General features: G+C 43.3%; 1 protein-coding gene across 6 annotated transcripts in view; it reads left to right on the plus strand.

Moving 5' to 3' along the window:
- ZNF875 (zinc finger protein 875) overlaps positions 1-8,967 on the plus strand; it is a 47,592-nt gene extending 38,625 nt beyond the window's left edge. For 3 of the 6 annotated variants that reach the window (XM_055369168.2, XM_055369169.2, XM_019016249.4), the window contains one exon: positions 6,630-8,967. In XM_055369168.2, the coding sequence (XP_055225143.1) occupies positions 6,630-8,296 (1,667 nt within the window). In that variant the 3' untranslated portion in view covers positions 8,297-8,967. The remainder of the gene's footprint in view (positions 1-6,629) is intronic. The other 3 variants (XM_055369170.2, XM_063701852.1, XM_019016254.4) reach the window with 1 other exon arrangement.
- Positions 8,968-15,246: the final 6,279 nt, after the last annotated feature.

Below are 15,246 nucleotides of genomic sequence, written 5' to 3' on the forward strand. Positions count from 1 at the left end.
TTTAATTTGTATTTCTCTGGTGATTAGTGATTTTGAGCATTTTTTTATGTTTGCTGGCTGTTTGTATAACTTCTTTTGAGAAGTACCTGTTTATGTCCTTTGCTCACTTTTTAATGAGGTTATTTGGGTTTTTGTTGTTGATTTGCTTAAGTTCCTTATGATTCTGGATATTAGTCCTTTGTAAGATGCATAGTTCACAAATGCTTTCTCCCATTCTGTAGGTTGTCTTTTTACTCTGTTGATTGTTTCTTTTGCAGTGCAGAAGCTCTTTTGCTTAGTTAAATCATATTTGTCCATTTTTGTTTTTGTTGCAATCGCTTTTGAGGACTTAGTCATAAGTTCTTTGCCTCGGCCAATGTCCAGAGAAGTTTTTCCTAGTTTTCCTTTAGGAATTTTATAGTTTGAGGTCTTACATTTAAGTCTTTCATCCATCTTGAGTTGATTTGTGTATATGAGAGGGAAGGGTCCAGTTTCATTCTCTTGCATGTGGCTGGACAGTTTTCCCAGCACCATTTATTGAATAGGATGTCCTTTCCCCATTGTTTATTTCTGTCAACTTTCTCACAGATCAGTTAGTAGTAGGTGTGTGGTTTTATTTCTGGGTTCTCTGTTCTGTTCCATAGATCTATATGTCTATTTTTGTACTTACACCATGCTGTTTCAGTTAATATAGCCTTGTAGTATAGTTGAAGTCAGGTAATGTGATATTTCCAGCTTTGTTCTTTTTGGTTAGGATTGCTTTGGCTAGTCAGGCTTTGTTGGTCCCATATGAATTTTAGAATTGTTTTTTCTAATTCTGTTAGAATGTTAGAATGACAAATGATGTTGGTAATTTGATAGGAATTGCATTGAATCTGTAGATTGCTTTGGGCAGTATCATCATTTTAACTATATTGATTCTTAACAATCTATGAGCATAGAATGTTTTTCCCTTTGTGTCATCTGTGATTTCTTTCATCAGTGTATTGTAGTTCTCCTCACAGAGACCTTTCACCTCTTTGGTTTGATGTATTCTTAGGCATTTTGTGTGTGTTTGCATTCGTGTGGCTATTGTAAATGGGATCTTGTTCTTTATTTGGCTCTAAGCTTGAATGTTACTGGTGTATAGGAATGCTATTGATTTTTGTACATTGATTTTGTATCCTGGAACTTTACTGAATTTTTTTTTTTTAATCAGGTTTAGGAGTCTTTTGGAGGAACCTTTAGAGTTTGCTAGGTATAGGATTATTTTCTAGGTATAGGATTTTCTAGGTAAAGGATTCTTGGCGAACAGAGATAATTTGACTCCCTCTTTTCCTATTTGGATGCCTTTTATTTCTCTGTCTTGCATGATTGCTCTCTCTAGGACTTCCAGTACTAAGTTGAATACGAGTGGTGAGAGCAGACATCCTTGTCTTGTTCCACTTCTTAGGGGGAATGGTTTCAGCTTTCGCCCATTCAGTATGAAGTTGGCTGTAGGTTTGTCACAGATAACTCTTCTTATTTTGAGGTATGTTCCTTTGATGCCTGGTTTGTTGAAGATTTTTATCATGAAGGGGTGTTGGATTTTATCCGATGCTTTTTTTTTTTTGAGATGGAGTCTTGCTCTGTCGCCCTGGCTGGAGTGCAGTGGCGCGATCTTGGCTCACTGCAAGCTCCGTCTCCCAGGTTCATGCTATTCTCCTGCCTCAGCCTCTCTGAGTAGCTGGAACTACAGGCGCCCACCACCACGCCCGGCTATATTTTTGTATTTTTTTAGTAGAGACGGGGTTTCACCGTGGTCTCAATCTCCTGACCTTGTGATCCACCCGCCTCAGCCTCCCAAAGTGCTAGGATTACAAGCATGAGCCACCACACCCGGCCGGTTTTTGTTTTTAATCCTGTTTATGTGATGAATCACATTTATTGAACACTGACATTTTAGAATACAATTCCTCAGTTCTCACTTTTTTTTTTTTTCTTTTTTGAGATGTAGTCTCACTCTGTTGCCTAGGCTTGAGTGCATTGGCGCGATCTCGGCTCACTGCAACCTCCACCTCCTGGGTTCAAGCAGTTCTCTGCCTCAGCCTCCCGATTAGCTGGGACTACAGGTGCGTGCCACCATGCCCGGCTAAGTTTTGTATTTTTAGTAGAGACAGGATTTCACCATCTTGGCCAGGCTTGTCTTGAACTCTTGACCTCAGGTGATCCACCCACCTTGGCCTCCCAAAGTGCTGGGATTACAGGCGTGAGCTACCGCGCCTGGTCAGTTCTCACTTTTTAAAATAGCTTTATTGAGGTATAATTTACATGACATAAAATTACTTATTGTATGTATACAGTTCAATATATATATATATATTTTTTGAGATGGAGTTTCACTGTTGTAGCCCATGCTGGAGTGCAGTGGCGCAATCTCGGCTCACTGCAACCTCTGCCTCCTGGGTTCAAGTGATTCTCCTGCCTCAGCCTCCCGAGTAGCTGGGATTACAGGCATGTACCACCAGGCCTGGCTAATTTTGTATTTTTGGTAAAGACAGGGTTTCTCCACGTTGGTCAGGCTGGTCTCAAACTTCCGACCTCAGGTGATCCGCCACCTCAGCCTTCCAAAGTGCTGGGATTACAGGCGTGAACCACCGCACCTGGCCTGTATGTGTACAGTTAAATAATTTTTATTAAACTTATAGAGTTATATGATTGTCACCTCTATTCAACATTTCTATCATACCAGAAAGTTCTCATGTGCCCATTTGCATTCATCCCTCCTCCCATCAGAGGAAACCATTGATTTGTTTACTGTCTATAGATTTGCTGTTTCTAGACGTATAAGAATGGCATTGTGAAATATATAGTCTTTTCTTTTTTATTTTTTTTTTAGATGGAGCCTTGCTCTGTCGCCAGGCTGGAATACAGTGGTGTTATATCGGCTCACTGCAACCTCTGCCTCCTGGGTTCAAGCAATTCCCCTGCCTCAGCCTCCTGAGTAGCTGGGACTACAGGTGCACACCACCACACCTGGCTAATTTTTTGTATTTTAGTAGAGACGGGGTTTCACCATGTTGGCCAGGATGGTCTCAATCTCCTGACTTTGTGATCCACCCGCCTCAGCCTCCCAAAGTGCTGGGATTACAGGCGTGAGCCACTGTGTCAGGCCGAAATATATAGTCTTTTATACTTGGATTCTTTTGTTTAGCATAATGTTTTTGATGTTCATCCAAGTTGCAGCATGTATCAGTAATTCATTTTTTATTGCTATATAGTATTCCTTTGTATGGATATACCACATTTTGTTTTTCTGTTTACTCGTTGATGGACATGTGGACTGTGTTCACTTTTTGGCTATTGTGAATAGTGTTGCTATGAACACTCATATACCAGTCTTAGTGTGGACATACGTTTTCATTTCTCTTGGGTAGATAATTGGGAGTATAATTGCTAGGTTGTATGGTATGTTTATGTTTAACCTTTTTAAAAATTGGGGCTGGGTGCGGTGGTTCACACCTGTAATCCCAGCACTTTGGGAGGCCGAGGTGGGTAGATCACCTGAGGTCAGGAGTTCAAGATGAGCCTGACCAACATGGTGAAACCCAATCTCTACTAAAAATACAAAAATTACCTGGGTGTGTTGGCAGGTGCCTGTAATCCCAGCTACTCAGGAGGCTGAGGCAGGAGAATCGCCTGAACCTGGGAGATGGAGGTTGCAATGAGCCGAGATCGTGCCACTGCATTCCAGCCTGGGTGACAGAGTGAGACTCCATCTCAAAAATAAAAAATAAAAATTGGAAAAATGTTTTTCAAAGTGCCTGTACCATTTTACATTTCTATTACCAATATATTAGGGTTTTAGTTTCTCCACGTCCTTGTCAGCACTCGGTATTGTCACTGATTTTGATTATAGACATTCTAGTGGGTGTGTAGTGGTACTTCATTGTGCATTTAATGCATTTCCCGAATAGCTGATGATGTTGATCTTTTCATTGTTTGTGTTTTTTTTGAGATGGAGTTTCGCTGTTGTTGCCCAGGCTGGAGTGCAATGGCATGATCTCGACTCACTGCCACCTTCGCCTCTTGGGTTCAAGCAATTCTTCTGCTTCAGCCTCCCAGGTAGCTGGGATTACAGGCACCTGTCACCACACCCGACTAATTTTTGTATTTTTAGTAGAGACAGGGTTTCACCATGCTGGCCAGGCTGGTTGAGAACTCCTAACCTCAGGTGATTCACCTACCTTGGCCTCCCAAAGTGTGGGGATTACAGGCATAAGCCACCATGCCTGGCCCTTTTCATTGTTTATTAACCATTTGCATATCTTTTTTAGTAAAATGCCTATTCAATTCTTTTCTTCATTTTAAAATTAGATTGTGTTCTTATTGAAGTGTAAGAATTTTTAGTATATTCTAGACACAAGTCCTATATCAGTATAGGATTTTCAGATATTTCTCCCTGTCTGTGGCTTATCTTTTCATTTTCTCAATGGTGTCATTTCAGGCACAAAAGTTTTAAATGCTGATTAAGTGTAACTTACCAATTTTTAAAATGGATGTGCTTTTGGTACTGTAACTAAGAACTTTATTCTTAACTCAAGGTTATGAAGATTTTCTTCATTGGTTTCTTCTAGAAGTTTTATAGTTTTAGCTCTTACATTTATGGCTACAATCCATTTTAGTTAATTTTTATGTATCAAATGAGGTGAAAAATCTAAATTCATTTTCTTGCATATGAATATTCAGTTGTCCTTACAATCTCATGTAAAGAGTATCCTTTCCCCCACTGAATTACCTTGGCACCTTTATCAAAAATCAGCTGACTGTGAATCTAAGTGTTCATTTCTAGTCTCCCGATTTTGTTCCATGATCTCCATCTTCCTCCTATGACAGTAGCACACTATCTTCATTACTGTAGCTTTATATTAAGTTTTGAAGTTAGAAGTATACACTCCCCAACTTTATTTTCTTTTTCAGAAATTGTTTTGTCTATTTTATGTCCTTTGAATTTCAATGTTAAGTTTTAGGATCAGATTGTGAATTTCCAAAAGGGAAAAAAACCAAAAGCCTGCTGTGGTTGTGATACCATGATTATGTTGAATCTGCAGATAAATTTTGGTGAGAATCACCATCTTAATAATAGTAAGCCTTCCAATCTATGACTGTCTCCCTATTTATTTGGAGCTTTAATTTCATTCAACAATGTTTGTTAATTTTCTTTTTAAAAATCTTTCTTTTCCTCCTTTCCTTTCCTTTTCTCTTTCCCTTTCTCTTCTCTTTCTTTCATCCCACTATGTTGCCCAAACTGGCCTCAAACTTCTGGCCTCAAGCAATCCTCCCACCTCAGCCTCCTTAAGTGTTGGGATTACAGGCATGAGCCACCGTGCCCAGCCTTAATTTTCAGTTTACAAATTTTGTGCTACTTTGTCACATTTATTCCTTAGCATTTTATTATTTTTATGCTATCGTGAATAGTATTGTTTTCTCAGTTTCATTTTTAGAATAGTCATTGCTAGTATATAGAAATATAATTATTTTTTATATATTTATCTTATATGACCTAAGTACAATTATGACTTCTAGTTGCTTTTTTGAAATTTTATGCATACAAAATTATATAATCTGTGAACAAAAGAGATTTTTTTTACTTCTTCCTTTCCAGTTAAGATGCCTTTCATTTATTTTCTCCTCATTTTGTTTGTCCCCTCTTTTTTTTTTTTTTTTTGAGACAGAGTCTCGCTGTGTCACCAGGCTGGAGTGTGGTGGCACGATCTCGGCTCACTGCAATGTCCTCCTCCCGGGTTCAAGCGATTCTCCTGCCTCAGCCTCCCAAGTAGCTGGGACTACGTGTGTGTGCTACCATAGCCAGCTAATTTTTCTATTTTTAGTGAAGACGGGGTTTCACCATGTTGGCCAGGATGGTCTCAATCTCTTGACCTCGTGATCTGCCCGCCTCGGCTTCCCAAAGTGCTGGGACTACAGGTGTCATATTTTAAGTTTGTGAGAACACGTGCAATATTTGCCACTTCTTCTTTCTTCTTCTCCTCCTTTTCCTTCTCCTCCTCCTCCTCCTCCTTCTTCCTTCCTTTCTCTTTCTTCTGTGTCTCCCTCTTTTGAATTCAACCCCTTAAAAAGGTAAAAAACCATTTTTAGCTGGCAGGCCATACAGAAACAGGTTTCAGGCTGGATTTGGCCTGTCAGGTGAGTTTGCCAACTCCTGCAATAGAAAATGTAATGCATAGGGCTGGACATAGTGGCTTATGCCTGTAATCCCAGCACTTTGGGAGGCTTAGGCTGACCTGAGGTCAGGAGTTCAAGACCAGCCTGGCAAACACGGCAAAACTCTGTCTTTACTAAAAATACAAAAATTAGCTGGGCATGGTCTTGGGCGCCTGTAATCCCAGCTACTCGGGAGGCTAAGGCAGGAGAATCGCTTGAACCCTGGAGGCGGAGGTTGCAGTGAGCTGAGATCGCACCACTGCACTCCAGCTTGGGTGAAAGAAAGACTCCATTTAAAACAAAAACAACGAAAGTGTAATGCGTGAAGTGAAATGAAAAAATAGATGCTGGGAAGGATGTCTAACTGGGAGATAGCTTGTGATGTAAATATATTATGAATGACCAGTGGGCAAGGCAAAATTGCCTACACAGCCCTACCTATGGCCCCTCTGAAAATGTTCTTTCTTCAGCAGAATCGAAGCCAGAAATTCAACTTAGTCCCTCCTGCCCTCTGATTTTCTCCAATCAGCAAGCTCTCAGCCAACATGTGTGGCTGAGTCATCTCTCTCAGCTGTTTTCAAGTTTATGGGCAGGAAATCCTCTCCAGCTGGGAAAACACTATCCAGAAGATCCGAAACAACAGCAGGATCCATTCTGCTTGAGTGGCAAAGCAGAATGGATTCAAGAGGGAGAAGACTCCAGACTCCTGTTTGGGAGAGTAAGCAAAAATGGCACTTCAAAGGCACTTTCTAGCCCGCCTGAAGAACAGCCAGCACAGTCCAAGGAAGACAACACAGTGGTGGATATAGGGCCCAGCCCTGAACGGAGGGCAGACCTAGAGGAAACAGACGAAGTATTGCATGGTTTAGAAGTCTCAGGATTTGGAGAAATCAAATATGAAGAGTTTGGGCCAGGCTTTATCAAGGAGTCAAACCTCTTTAGCATCCAGAAGACACAAACTGGGGAGACACCTTACATGTACACTGAGTGGGGAGACAGCTTTGGCAGTATGTCAATCCTCATCAAAAACCCAAGGACACACTCTGGGGAAAAGCCTTATGTGTGCAGGGAATGTGGGCGAGGCTTTACGTGGAAGTCAAACCTGATCACACATCAGAGGACACACTCAGGGGAGAAACCTTATGTGTGCAAGGATTGTGGACGAGGCTTTACTTGGAAGTCGAACCTCTTTACACATCAGCGGACACACTCAGGGCTCAAGCCTTATGTGTGCAAGGAATGTGGGCAGAGCTTTAGCCTGAAGTCAAACCTCATCACCCACCAGAGGGCGCACACTGGGGAGAAGCCTTATGTTTGCAGGGAATGTGGGCGTGGCTTTCGCCAGCATTCACACCTGGTCAGACACAAGAGGACACATTCAGGAGAGAAGCCTTACATTTGCAGGGAGTGTGAGCAAGGCTTTAGCCAGAAGTCACACCTCATCAGACACTTAAGGACACACACAGGAGAGAAGCCTTATGTATGCACAGAATGTGGGCGTCACTTTAGCTGGAAATCAAACCTCAAAACACACCAGAGGACACACTCAGGGGTTAAACCTTATGTCTGCCTGGAGTGCGGGCAGTGCTTTAGCCTGAAGTCAAACCTTAACAAACACCAGAGGTCACACACAGGGGAGAAGCCATTTGTATGTACGGAGTGTGGGCGAGGCTTTACCCGGAAATCAACCCTCATCACGCACCAGAGGACACACTCAGGGGAGAAGCCATTTGTATGTGCTGAGTGTGGACGAGGCTTTAATGATAAGTCCACCCTCATTTCACACCAGAGGACACATTCAGGGGAAAAGCCTTTTATGTGCAGGGAGTGTGGCAGAAGGTTTCGGCAGAAGCCTAACCTGTTTAGGCACAAGAGGGCACACTCAGGTGCCTTTGTGTGCAGGGAGTGTGGGCAAGGCTTTTGTGCTAAGTTAACTCTCATTAAACACCAGAGAGCACACGCAGGGGGGAAGCCTCATGTGTGCAGGGAGTGTGGGCAAGGCTTTAGCCGGCAGTCGCACCTCATTAGACACCAGAGGACACATTCAGGAGAGAAGCCTTATATTTGCAGAAAATGTGGACGGGGCTTTAGTCGGAAGTCCAACCTTATCAGACATCAGAGGACACACTCAGGATAGAAACTTTATGTGTACAGGGAATGTGGTACAGCCTTTAGCCAGGAGTCATACTTCATCAGACACCAGAGGACACACACAGTGCTGTGGCTTTTTCAGCCATTGCTAGATACCAAAGTGGAGACATTGTGTGTGTGATTGTGCATGAGACTGTACTGGTAAGACTTGTATCTCCATCCACCTGAAGGAGAATTGCTGGCTCATTTTCAGGAGCCCTGCCCTTCCTCACTGTGGATGGTGGGTTGTGGAAACCCGGTCAGGTAATGATAGTGGCAGGAGGCAGTCAAATGCCCAGGCAGATAGGGGTGGGTACCTGGTGAAACCCAACCTTAAAGCTGAAGACAGTCCCGGCTAAATCCTCATACTGAATTGAGAACCTGTCTTCCCATTTGGTGTGCTTTCCTCCGATTGATCCCAACCCTTCACCTATTTTACATATACCTGCCCTTTCCTAATTGGTTTTTACACTGCTGTGCCCACCTTTGAGTGGTGCCTTTGCATACTTACAAATCAGTCAACATGTATTCCCCTATTCTGAGCCCATAAAAGACCCAGACTCAGCTGCAGTGAGGAGAGAAATCACCCTGCTGTGGGGGTTGGGGACCACTCCCTGCATCCCCTCTCCACTGAGAGCTGTTCTTTCGCTCAATAAAATTCTTTTCTACCCATCCTCACCCTTCAATTGTCAGTGTATCCTTATTCTTTTTGGACTCAGGACAAGTGCTCAGAACCACTAAACATGGGTATAAGCTATAACACAGGCAGGCCAAGAGGGCAGGGCACTTCCAGCAGCAGGCCCAGGGCTAAGTGAGGTCCAGGCAGAGGGCTGTCGCTGGCTGTGGAGGTCCTCAGTTGGCAATGTGGCCGAGAAAAATCCTGTGTCAGTAACTTGATGGAGAAAGTACTTTTAAATGGGTTGAAATTAGGAAATGAATACTATTCCAGTGTCATTTTACAGGTACACTTGAACATTCCTTACTGTACCCTGGATGTTACAGAAACTGTTGCAGGAATGAAGGAGGACCAGAGAGACCATGGGGTGAGACAGGAGGATTTATTTATTTATTTTTTTGAGACAGAGTCTCGCTCTGTCACCCAGGCTGGAGTGCAGTGGTGCGATCTTGGCTCACTGCAGGCTCCGCCCCCCAGGTTCACGCCATTCTTCTGCCTCAGCCTCCCGAGGAGCTGGGACTACAGGTGCCCGCCACCTCACCCGGCTACTTTTTTGTATTTTTAGTAGAGATGGGGTTTCACCGTGTTAGCCAGGATGGTCTCGATCTCCTGACCTCATGATCCGCCCGCCTCAGCCTCCCAAAGTACTGGGATTACAGGCATGAGCCACCATGCCTGATCTAAGTAAGTTTTTAAATAGCTATTTCATTTAATTCTAATTATTATGTAACAGTGGTTATCTAAGTGTGGTCAGATAACGTTTGGGGGCCAGGCACAGTGGCTCATGCTTGTAATCCCAGCCCTTTGGGAGGCTGAGGCGGGCAGATCACTTGGGGTCAGGAGTTCGAGACCAGTCTGGCCAACATGACAAAACCTCGTCTCTACTAAAAATACAAAAATTAGCCGGGCATGGTGGCGCACACCTGTAACCCCAGCTCCTCGGGGGCTGAGGCAGGAGAATCACTTGAACCCGGGAGGTGGAGGTTGCGGTGAGCCGAGATTGCACCACTGCACTCCAGCCTGGGCAACAGAGCAAGCAAGACTCTGTCTCAAAAAAAAAAAAAAGAGACCCGAAATAATGAAAAACAAAACAAAACAAAAGTATTTCATTCTGGAACTAGACACAGAATGAAGACATTGTGTGAGGACCTGAGCTGCTGCAGCTACCTTGCAACGACATAAAGCAACACTGCCAATACATTGAGGACTGCAGAGCAGGAGGAAGGATTCTTGCTACAATTGGTCACCTGCTAAGCCAACTGAACTTCTTGCTAAGTGGGGAAATAAATATCTTTACTGTATAAGCTACTTTCAGTTGAGCATATAACTGTATAACTTCCTATTAAAAGCATCTTAATTGAAATTCCCAAATTCGTATCTCTAGTACCAACATTTCACTGAGCTCCACACACATATTTCTAAATGCCTACTTGATATCACTCTTTTGAAATCCAACAAGCATCTGCGACTTAACATGATACCTCACCACCCACCCCATCCTAGATAACTGCCACATACTCATTTTCCCCTATCTTAGTAAATAACACTACCATTTATCCAGGGGCTCAAGACATTTAGGCATTATATTGAACTTCTCTCTTTCCCTATATTCACAACCAAGCATCAGCAACTTCTGTTAGTTCTACACTCAAACTATCCCAATCTGACAATTTCTCATTGCCTCTTCCAGTGATGACCCTAATTCAAACCACCATCATCATAAGACCATTGGTCTCCAAAATAGTTTATACATAAACGAGCCTGTCACTGACATGTAGAGACCTGGGTCAACAGTACAGATGGAGGTCCCCAGCCAGTCCCCTTCTGTTCCCACTGCCATCCTTGTCCCACATCGTAAGAGGTCTTCTATTCCCACATGTGGACACTCCAGCTTGCATATCTAAGCTCTGTCCAGCCTTACCAAATTGCTCTCATTTGGCCACATTTTGTGGATAGGCAGCACATTCCACCTTTGGAAGACAGATCAAGGGAAGGGGCTTTGGACACAGAAGAGATACAGGCTCTGGAAGCAGGCTGGAGTCCATTTGAACAGGAAATCCTGGGGATTTGGATACCCAGAGCATGGTCTGAAAGAAGGTTGTGAGATCTTTGCAGGCATGTTTCTGCCTATGGACTTTCACCAGGAAGGAAACTGCTTGACTAGAGGAGGGCCAAAGTGTGGCCTTTTATATGTTTAATAATATTAAAATGTTAAATATATTATTTTGACCAATTGAGAAATAATAATAATAAAAAAATAGGCCGGGTGCGATGGCTCATGCCTGTAACCCCAGCACTTGGGGAGGCCGAGGCAGGTGGATCACAAGTTCAGGAGATGAAGACCATCCTGACCAACATGATGAAACCCCATCCCTACTAAAAATACGAAAATCAGCTGGGCGTGGTGGCAGGTGCCTGTAATCCCAGCTCCTCAGGAGGCTGAGGCAGGAGAATCGCTTGAACCCGGGAGGCGGAGGTTGCAGTGAGCCGAGATCGCGCCACTGCACTCCAGCCTGTTGACACAGCAAGACTTCGTCTCAAAAAAAAAAAAATAATAATAATAATAAAATGAATCTTTAAGAAATTTTTTGACACTTAGAACCTTTAGTAGGAAGAAAAAAAAGTACAATTTCATTTTTGTTACAGCGAAGTAAAACGGTAGTTTAAGACTTTTAAGGGTAAGCAATTATTATTATTTTTGTTTTGTCTTGAGATGGAGTCTTGCTGTTACCCAGGCTGGAGTGCAGTGGCAAAACCTAGGCTCACTGCAACCTCTGCCTCCAGGGTTCAAGCGATTCTTGTGCCTCAGGCTCCTGAGTAGCTGAGATTACAGGCGCCTCCCACCAAGCCTGGCTAATTTTTGTATTTTCAGTAGAGACAGGGTTTCACCACGTTGGTCAGGCTGATCTCAAACTTCTGACCTCAAGTGATCTGTCCGCCTTGGCCTCCCAAAGTGCTGGGATTACAGGCCTGAGGCACCACACCTGACCTATCAATTATTATATTAAGATAAAATTTCAGTGACAAAAGTGGAATGGAAATGATTGTAAGAAAAAGGTACAGTGTACGTACCTATAAATGTTAAAAAAGAGCTGGCTCATGTATGTTTAATGAATGATGGTGGTTATAAAATTGCAATGGTATTTAGATTCCACTGCATGGGTTTTAAAGAATGATATAAAAATCTTATTTTATTTTTATTTATTTATTATTCCTTTTTTTTTTTTTTTTTTTTTTTTTGAGACCTAGTCTCGCTTTGTCGCCCAGGCTGGAGTGCAGTGGCGCGATCTCAGCTCACTGCAAGCTCCGCCTCCCGGGTTCATGCCATTCTCCTGCCTCAGCCTCCCGAGTAGCTGGGACTAGAGGCGCCCGCCACCACGCCCGGCTAATTTTGTTTTTATATTTTTAGTAGAGACGGGGTTTCACCGTGTTAGCCAGGATGGTCTCAATCTCCTGACATCATGATCCGCCCGCCTCGGCCTCCCAAAGTTCTGGGATTACAGGCGTGAGCCCCCACGCCCCGCCTATTATTACTATTTTTTGAGAGAGAGTCGTGCTCTGTTGCCCAGGCTGGAGTGCAGTGGCATGATCTCAGTTCACTGCAGCCCCCGCCTCCTGGGTTCAAGCGATTCTCCTCCTGAGAATCCTGAGTAGCTGGGATTACAGGCGCCTGCCACCACGCCTGGCATATTTTTGTATTTTTAGTGGAGACGGGATTTCACCATGTTGGCCAGGCTGGTCTTGAATCCTGACCTTAAGTGATACATCCGCCTCGGCCTCCCAAAGTGCTGGGGTTACAGGCATGCATGGGCCACGGTGCCCAGCCTAAAAATCTTATTTTAAAATATCAGTATTAAAAATATGCAAGAGGCTGGGCACCGTGGCCCATGCCTGTAATCCCAGCACTTTGGGAGGGCAAGGCGGGCGGATCATGAGGTCAGGAGTTCGACACCAGCCTGGTCAACGTGGCGATACCCCGTCTCTACTAAAAATACAAAAATTAGCCAGGTGTGGTGCCACGTGGCTGTAGTCCCAGTTACTTGGGAGGCTGAGGCAGGAGAATCACTTGAACTCAGGAAGCAGAGGTTGCAGTGAGCCGAGACCGTGCCATTGCACTCCAGCCTGGGCGACAGAGAGAGACTACATATCAAAAAAAAAAAAAAAAGCTAGAAATGATATCTTTGCATTATTTAAAAATGTAAAAAGGGCTTTATTATTTTTCAAAATTGTTTCAAGAGGTATAGAGCAAAACATTTTAAAGACTACCGCTCTGATAAAGGAAGATCAACCTTATTACCTTCATGGGCATATATGCCAAAGAGAAGTAAATAGTGTTGTTTCCTGTCCCATACCAGCATATCTGAACTTTTTAAAGTTGTCACACCTCTGCATCCCAATTCCCCCAATTGTAAGACTGGATAAAAATATTTATTTTTTAGTATTGTAACAAATGAGAACATTTACAAAGGAAATTACGCAGTTCTTGGATTTTAGAAGTCACCCATTAAATGCAAATTATCTTCCCCAGAAGTTAGCCATGGGGATTTTTTTTTTTTTTTTTTTTTTTTTTTTTTTTTTTTTTTGAGACAGAGTCTCTGTTGCCCAGGCTGGAGTGCAGTGGCGTGATCTCAGCTCACTGCAACCTCCATCTCCCCGGTTCACGCCATTCTTCTGCCTCAGCCTCCCGAGTAGCTGGGACTACAGGCGCCCGCTAGCACACTCAGCTAATTTTTTTGTATTTTTAGCAGAGACGGGGTTTCACCATGTTAGCCAGGATGGTCTCAATCTCCTGACCTCGTGATCCACCCATCTTGGCCTCCGAAAGTGCTGGGATTACAGGCGTGAGCCACCGCACCAGGCCAGATTTTTTATTTATATGGATTTGAAATTCATGAATTATTGTGTAGAGAGGTTCCTCACTAGAATTAATACTAGAGTATGGGTTCATTTAAAATATCTTAATAAAAAAGGCCAAAGAAAATTATGCTTTATCTTTCCCTAGGCACTAGACTGCCAAAACCAGTTACTGCCGGGCTGAGACCCCCTCCTCAGAGCTCTTAGGTTGTGGCAAATCCATCTCTTCCTTTTCATTCTCCAAGCTCTAGAGTGTTAGCTGTTTCCTCAAGTTACAAATCTCTCCCTTTGTGCTCTTTCAGCCCTCCAACATTATGTCATCAGTTTCCTGTAATTAAATTCCCCTGTGGTTCTGCTTTCTTGACTAGACCATGATGGACAGAGCACTACCATTATTTGTTTTAGCAGTGCAGCCACATAGTTGGCATACTTTCCGAACCACTGCCTAATCTGTGGAAATGACCAAACTTAAACTAGTGTTGGACTTGGTGATATAAGAAAAATAAAGGACAAAAGGCCTTCCAATAATCACTGACATATAAGGAGATAGTCATATACACCCCTACAAAAAATTAAAAACTGAACTTAGCCAGGCGTGGTGGCATGCATCTTTGGTACCAGCTACTTGGATGGCTGAGGCGGGAGGATTGCTTGAGCCCAGGAAGTCAAGCCTGCAGTGAGCCAAAATGGCCCTACTGTACTCCTGGGTGACAGAGAGACCCTGTCTCAACAAAAAGAACGGAGAATCTTAAATTTCAGCACTTCGGTATGAAACATCCAAGATGATCTCTAACTTTCCTGATAATTAAGTCCAGGGAAGAACTGTTTAATGTAATTGTCAAGTACCAAACCACAATTATCATCCAAAGAACACTGAATTTGTAAATTTCCCCATTAAAGCAACCCAACTATTACATGTTTGTAGAGCCTTTAAAAAATGTCTGATTTCTTCTGAAAGTAATAAAGCCCGATTTCACAGAGTAAAGAGCAATCAGTTCTACCCTAATACCCACACTCCTTTTGTAGAAGATTCTCTGGGCTTAGCAATTAGAGGGCTCTCTGTGGCAGGGGACTGGAGGATGTATTCTCCAAGGAGGCATTCTCAAGAACTTCCCCTTGCTTCCGCATAAGAATCTTGACTTACTAGGATCTTGACATGGATGCACCTTTCAGATCTTTCAGGGACTGGAGATGGGGAAGAATGCTGCTTTAGTCTGGAACTTTCACTCAGGGGCTCACATTCTTGTCCTGACCGTGGGCAGTTTTCTTAAAGCTGGGCCCTAAAGTTGTAGAGTGAAAAGATGGAAACAACAGCAGGAGAAACACCAGGGCTATCGGCTACCAAACTACTTACGGCTTTGGTGCAAACAAACAACCTCATAGTAATGAAATCTAATCACCCTTCTGTGACTTGCATCACATTAGGT

This window comes from Gorilla gorilla, chromosome 20, assembly GCF_029281585.2.
Source record: "Gorilla gorilla gorilla isolate KB3781 chromosome 20, NHGRI_mGorGor1-v2.1_pri, whole genome shotgun sequence".
Lineage (NCBI taxonomy): Eukaryota > Metazoa > Chordata > Mammalia > Primates > Hominidae > Gorilla > Gorilla gorilla.